Here is a 6,202-nt window from a genome sequence, read left to right as displayed (position 1 = left end):
CCAACTCTACTCTCCTACTCTTGCTATCTTACCCCTACTGCGCTGCTACCTTACAGGCTTGTCCCAACTCTACTCTCCTACTCTTGCTATCTTACCCCTACTGCGCTGCTACCTTACAGGCTTGTCCCAACTCTACTCTCCTACTCTTGCTATCTTACCCCTACTGCGCTACTACCTTACAGGCTTGTCCCCACCCTACTCTCCTACTCTTGCTATCTTACCCCTACTGCGCTGCTACCTTACAGGCTTGTCCTCACCCTACTCTCCTACTCTTGCTATCTCACCCCTACTGCGCTACTACCTTACAGGCTTGCTCCCACCCTACTCTCCTACTCTTGCTATCTCACCCCTACTGCGCTACTACCTTACAGGCTTGCTCCCACCCTACTCTCACACCCTTACTATCCTATTGCTTACTACCCCCGCCCTTTACTGTCTTCACTAAGGGTCTCCCATCCCTCTCCCCCTATCGCCCCATCTTTCGTCATCGGAGAAGAGAGAATGACACGTGCGGGCTGAGCTATGTACCACGCTGTGCCATGTGTGTGCGTGGGGGTCCGCCCGCACAGCGCCCACGTCGGTACTCGCGCGCGCACACACACACACACACACACACACACACACACACACACACACACACACACACACACACACACACGCACACACACACCGCGCGCGCGCACGTACCAGATGGTCGGTAGTAGACGGCAGGCACTGTCGGATAGCCGAGCACGGGCTGCGCGTAGTACGGCGCCGCCATCGTCGTCTTCCCCGCCGCCCACGCCGCCGCCGGCGCCTTCTGACCGTAGTATGACGCCACTGTCGTCGCCGGAGCCGCTGCCGTCGCGCAGTACTTCTGGTTGCTCTTATAGTAGTAGTAGACGGGGTATTGCTGCGGGGCGACGAGCGCCGAGCGCGGCTGTGAGTAGCAGGGGTAGGGCGGGCACCCTACCCCGGGCATGTACGCTCCGCCGACCATACCGCGGGGCGCGTAGTAGGTGTTGTATGCCGGCAGCTGGGGGTAAGCTTTAGCAGGGTACGGCAACCCTGCAACACACAGACGATTGAATAATTTCATCGGATCTCTATAGTTCACATGCTAATAAAGTTTATCTATCTCAGTTAGATCTAAATTAAGTTAGTTTCACCCGTTTCCAGTCCTGCCATCTACCTGGAAACATCAACACCTGAAGAAGTCCATCGGCGAGATGAACGAAAATTTCGTCAGTGCAAGTTATTTTTAACTTAATTTGGATCTAACTGAGATAAACTTTATTAGCACTGCAACACAGACGTACACGGGCGCGTGTTAGCCGCGCGCGGATTATCTCATAGCGGTAATCCTGTGGTGGATAAAGCATAGTCACGCGCATTACCGGGAGATCCTCCCACGTCAGTAATGCTGAAGGGGTCGTTGTCGTATCAGGTACTACATATATGTACCCGAGGTACATATATGTGTATACACAAAGTGTACCAGACTTGTACTACAAAAGTGTACCTTAACCCTAACCCTAACCCTAACCCTAACCCTAACCCTAACCCTAATATATCATTAGACCGAATTTGTATTATTTCGTATTTTTGTGTTTGATTTTTATGTTTTTATCTATTTTTTTCGTTTTCTATGCATTATTATCCGTCTGACGCGTACCTGATTGTATCAATATGACGCATAACGCATATAGTAGGCCTACTCGCACATAGAAAACAAAACAAAATTAAACGAAAATGTAAAAATACAGCAAAATAAAATATGAAATGATATAAAATTAAAAGAGTTATCAGGGACAGAATTATTCGGTCTGCATGTATATCATTTGTTATTAATCGAATGCGCGGGACTTGACAACATATATATAATTTTTGTCTAAATAAAACAGCATTCCATAATGTAGCGCCCTCTACTTACAACCGTCGCCAACATGTTCACGAACCACTAGCTGGGTCTCGAACTTATTTGTCGGCCGCGTGACGCATAGGTATCCTATATAAATATATATTCATACATTCTAAATATAATAATATATGTATATACGATGTCTACGGCGTGACGGACGGACGGACGGACAACCGCTGCGAGGCTGGCGCCATCTCTCAACAAACGTCGACGTTTTTATCGTGTATTTTTACATTTTCTTTAAATGTTTTTTATCTCAGAAAGCACAAAATTGTTCCATCGAATGGATGCTTTCAGAAAAATACAAATACACAATTAAGCAAATAGTGACTAGTATATGGGATCACTCAGTCATTGCCTGGAAACAACAGCAATCGCCTTCACACTGGCTTCGTATAAATGCAGCGATATAATAATTGATTAATAAATTATACGTAGTTGTAACATTATTATAATAGTTTGACTATAAGAATAGAGTATAGAGTATAGTATTAGAAAAAAAACCTACTTAATGCAAGACATTAATGTACTCATTGTATGCCGAATATAATTGCAAATTTCTGCGTCGTGATTAAACAGACACTGCCATATAATATTTAGCCATCCACGTCACCCAGAAACAATACTTGTCGCTGTTAACAATCAGCTGTAGTGTTAAAAAATGTTTCGCCCTCATTTTAAACAGATTTTCGGCATGATTTTTCCGGCGTGTATTTTGTCATCAAACGGCACATGATGAATCCGTAGCGAACTGGTCGGAGAATTGAGCGTCGTCCATGGCGGGTGAACGCGGACACACGCGTCACATTATATGTCACATAACAGCCAACGACGCAAGTCGAGAGTTTAATCTTCGAGGCAGTTGTACTAATGTTTCGTATCTCCTCCCCCAGAATCCACGCATCCATAGCGCTGGTACCCGGTCCACGTACCGTGTGATAATATATAGTCAGCGAGCCTCACCTCAATATTCAGCCTTGCCTCCGTAGGTCTGTCTCCGTTATACGCACGGCGACGTTAGCGTGCGCTAGTTCTGCCACGAAGGCGCGCTGAGATGCATGTACTTACTTTCTGCTCCGATAGAGGGAGCACCTAGAGAATGGTGCATCCGGGAACGCAGCATCCGGGCATTATCTCGTCTTCCTTGCCGACGATCAGACGAGATTTCTCGCCTTTAGTCTTCGATAGTATCTTCTCTACGATCGACGTCTGCGTCTTGACATTGAAAACCTCCTCATCGTCATCGTCGTCGTCGAAGATGGCCGGATACTTGCTCATGTGTTGCTGCTGTTGTTCATCAGTGTTGATCTCGCACTCGGAGTCTCCGTCCGACTGAACTCCGCTGTCGGCCCTGACGAAACAGTTGCTACGTTAGCGCATGCGCACAGTGAGGCGCGACCGCTGTTCCTTACATGTTAAAGAAACATATATCCGTACGCCTTTGCGCGCACGAAAACGCGATCGCACGCGCGCACGCACGCACGCACGCACGCACGCACACACACACACACACACAATCTATCTATTTATCTATCTATCTATCTATCTAACATTCTCTTTACCTGTCAGCTCTGCGTGTAGCAGCCAACACCTCCATTTCCGTCTCTATAGATGACAGCACTACGTCGTCGTCCTGGAAACCGCTGTCGGGGCGTGGCAGACGGGGGTTGTGCTTCTTGCCGTAGTCGGTCATCTCGATGGCGTTGAATTCCTCCTCGATGCTGGGACAGCGTTGCTCCTCAGCTTCTTCATCCCATAGATCGACGCTCACCATGTTGTCTATGCCGCTGATCTCCTGTGCGAGTGAAGAAAAACCCGACTCTTGTAGTCAACACATACATAAATATCCGTGACGGAGTCAAACATGCCGTACGCGCGCGCGTGCGTATGTGTGTGTGTGCGTGTGTGTGTGTGTGTGTGTGTGTGCGCGCGTGCGTGCGTGTGTGTGTACGTGTGTGTGCGTCCGTTCGTTCGTGCCTGCGTCCGTACGTGCCTGCGTATATATGTATACATAGATGTATATATCACGGGGCTAAATTCAAAATGTCCTCTCAATGACACCCTAGCATGTGGCGGTTCCTGGTGGGCGCCATTACCTCGTATTCGGCGACGTTTGTGATAGTTTTTCTGTTGATGACGTCGATGTCTTCATCCCACCATAGACTGTCGTCTGTCTCATGCACGATCACCTGATGTAAGATACGAGACAGAGTTTCACATGGTGTCTGCAGCACGGGGTAACGTCTATGTCCGTGGTTAAATATCTGTAGATCACAGAGTCAATTTACATATATACGACCTTTACATCGTTTAGTTAGGTCGCTTGCTAATTCTCTTTGAGTTGCTCAACGCACACGCATTCACATGCAACTGCACTCTTTGTCTCTTTCTTTCTCTCTTTTTCGCTCTTTTTCTCTTTCTCTCTCTCTCTCTCTCTCTCTCTCTATCTATATATCTATCTATTTCGCACACTCTCTCTCTTCCTTCCTCTCTTTCCTCCCCCAGAGAGGGGGAAAAGAGCGAGAATGAGAGAGACAGACAGCTATTGAACCATATAATAATATAAGTGAACCTTACCTCGATGGGTTTGTAGCAATCTGCTCTGACGTTCTCGACAATGACGACACCATCGGTCTTTGGGTCTGTCACCAAGCCTTCCTCGGAGCCATCATCTGACGACGGACTCATGCCGTCAGAGTTGTTATCGAGCTCCGTGATCTCAAGTTGTCCTTCAGATTCCTATAAGTAAAGGCACACTGAACACGAATTCGCCGATATAAGTCATATTGCGTTGCTGAGTGCTGAGTCAAAATTCCACGACACAACATAGTAATACAGTGTTAAAATCGACGACACAATGGAGCAGTACTGTTAAAACCAGTATATGATATATAAACCAGTATGATATATAATATATAATATACGATATATGATATATAAAAGCAATACAGTGTCGATCCAATGACCACATAGGACTAATTTTTTGACACCGCTGATGCAATATAGTAATATAGGGTTAAACCCGATGATGTAATAAAGTAATACAGTGTTAAGCCTCTTTGAAAATAACGTTAAATCTATTTACTGATGCTTGTCTGCCTGTCTGCCTGTCTGCAACGCAGAAGGAGAGGTTGTAATCTGGCACACACACACGCACACCACATCAACAACATGTCGTTCTGCGAGGGATGGTGAGCAACCGATCCAATACCAAGGAAAATACTCGAGCGCACGTGCCACGGTGTGTGCGTGACGACGGCATCACGTGGCAACAGAGTGAGATTCATACCTCTCCGGTCTTGTTCTTCTTGCTCTTTCTCTTTCTCTTTCTCTTCCTTCTGCGTTTCTTCTTGCCAGCGGCGGGCATGACGCTTGTAGCCATGCCGCCGGTGTTGCTCAAGATCGTCACTCCGTTCACTACAAGCCATTCACACAGTGTTACACATAGTATAAACAGTGTATATAGTATATATGTGTGTGTGTGTATGTGTGTGTGCGTGCGTGCGTGCGTGTGGGTGTATATACATATATATATCAGAAGTAATTAATGTCTCTTTGAGATTAATTACTCCTGGTATATATATATATATATATATATATATATATATATATATATAATATATAGTAGTTAGTAGNTTAGTGTATAATGTAATTATATAAAAGTTAATTTAGACGCATTAATGTTAATGTTAGCCTGTTAATGTACTCCTGGTCAGATTGTTAAGCATATATACACTATAAATATATATAATAATTTTATATAGTAGACTAAAGTCTGTCTGATGATCGCGTAAGCGTGAAACTAAAAGTCATGTTTTGTCTTTAATATATCTACAGACTACAATTTATATATATATACAGCAGCTGTAATAACAGCAACCACGACTTTCACCGTATTACTTATTGTTTTAGTAACACAACGTTTAATTAGGATATTAGTGTGTGTGTGTGTATGCCGAAACATAACGAGCATACAGCACACGCCGCAGTATCTTCATGCCTATATGTTTTCCTTACTTTCTATGTGTTCATATGCGACAAGATTTAAACAAACTCCGCGGCTAGCTACAGAAGCTGCACTAACAGATTTACTGTAGGCGTTCCAAACTTGATGCTGGGGCAGGCGGTTGCCATAACGACAGCGTATCGAGTAACCGAAACTCGCAGCAAATTAAAATAGCTAAAGAACAAGACATGACCTCCCACTCCCGGTCTATACGGTGCAGTCAGTCTAGAGCGAAAGAGTAGAGAGAGAAAGAGAGAAGGCGAGAGCGAGAGATACACAGAGAGAGAGACAGAGAG

The 6,202-nt window shown here is 45.3% G+C and overlaps 1 protein-coding gene across 1 annotated transcript; it reads right to left on the bottom strand.

The window, feature by feature from the left end:
* Positions 1-1,750: 1,750 nt before the first annotated feature.
* On the bottom strand, positions 1,751-5,312 carry LOC106815078. Its single transcript, XM_014819502.1, has 5 exons — positions 5,190-5,312; positions 4,478-4,639; positions 3,997-4,089; positions 3,463-3,695; positions 1,751-3,251 (listed from the first exon to the last, which is right to left on the bottom strand). The coding sequence occupies exons 1-5, from the start codon at positions 5,280-5,282 to the stop codon at positions 2,993-2,995; spliced, it is 840 nt and encodes a 279-aa protein (XP_014674988.1). The 5' UTR covers positions 5,283-5,312; the 3' UTR covers positions 1,751-2,992.
* Positions 5,313-6,202: the final 890 nt, after the last annotated feature.

Source organism: Priapulus caudatus, unplaced genomic scaffold, assembly GCF_000485595.1.
Source record: "Priapulus caudatus unplaced genomic scaffold, Priapulus_caudatus-5.0.1 Scaffold1037, whole genome shotgun sequence".
NCBI classification, from domain to species: domain Eukaryota; kingdom Metazoa; phylum Priapulida; class Priapulimorpha; order Priapulimorphida; family Priapulidae; genus Priapulus; species Priapulus caudatus.
This window is presented reverse-complemented; position numbering and strand designations above follow the sequence as displayed.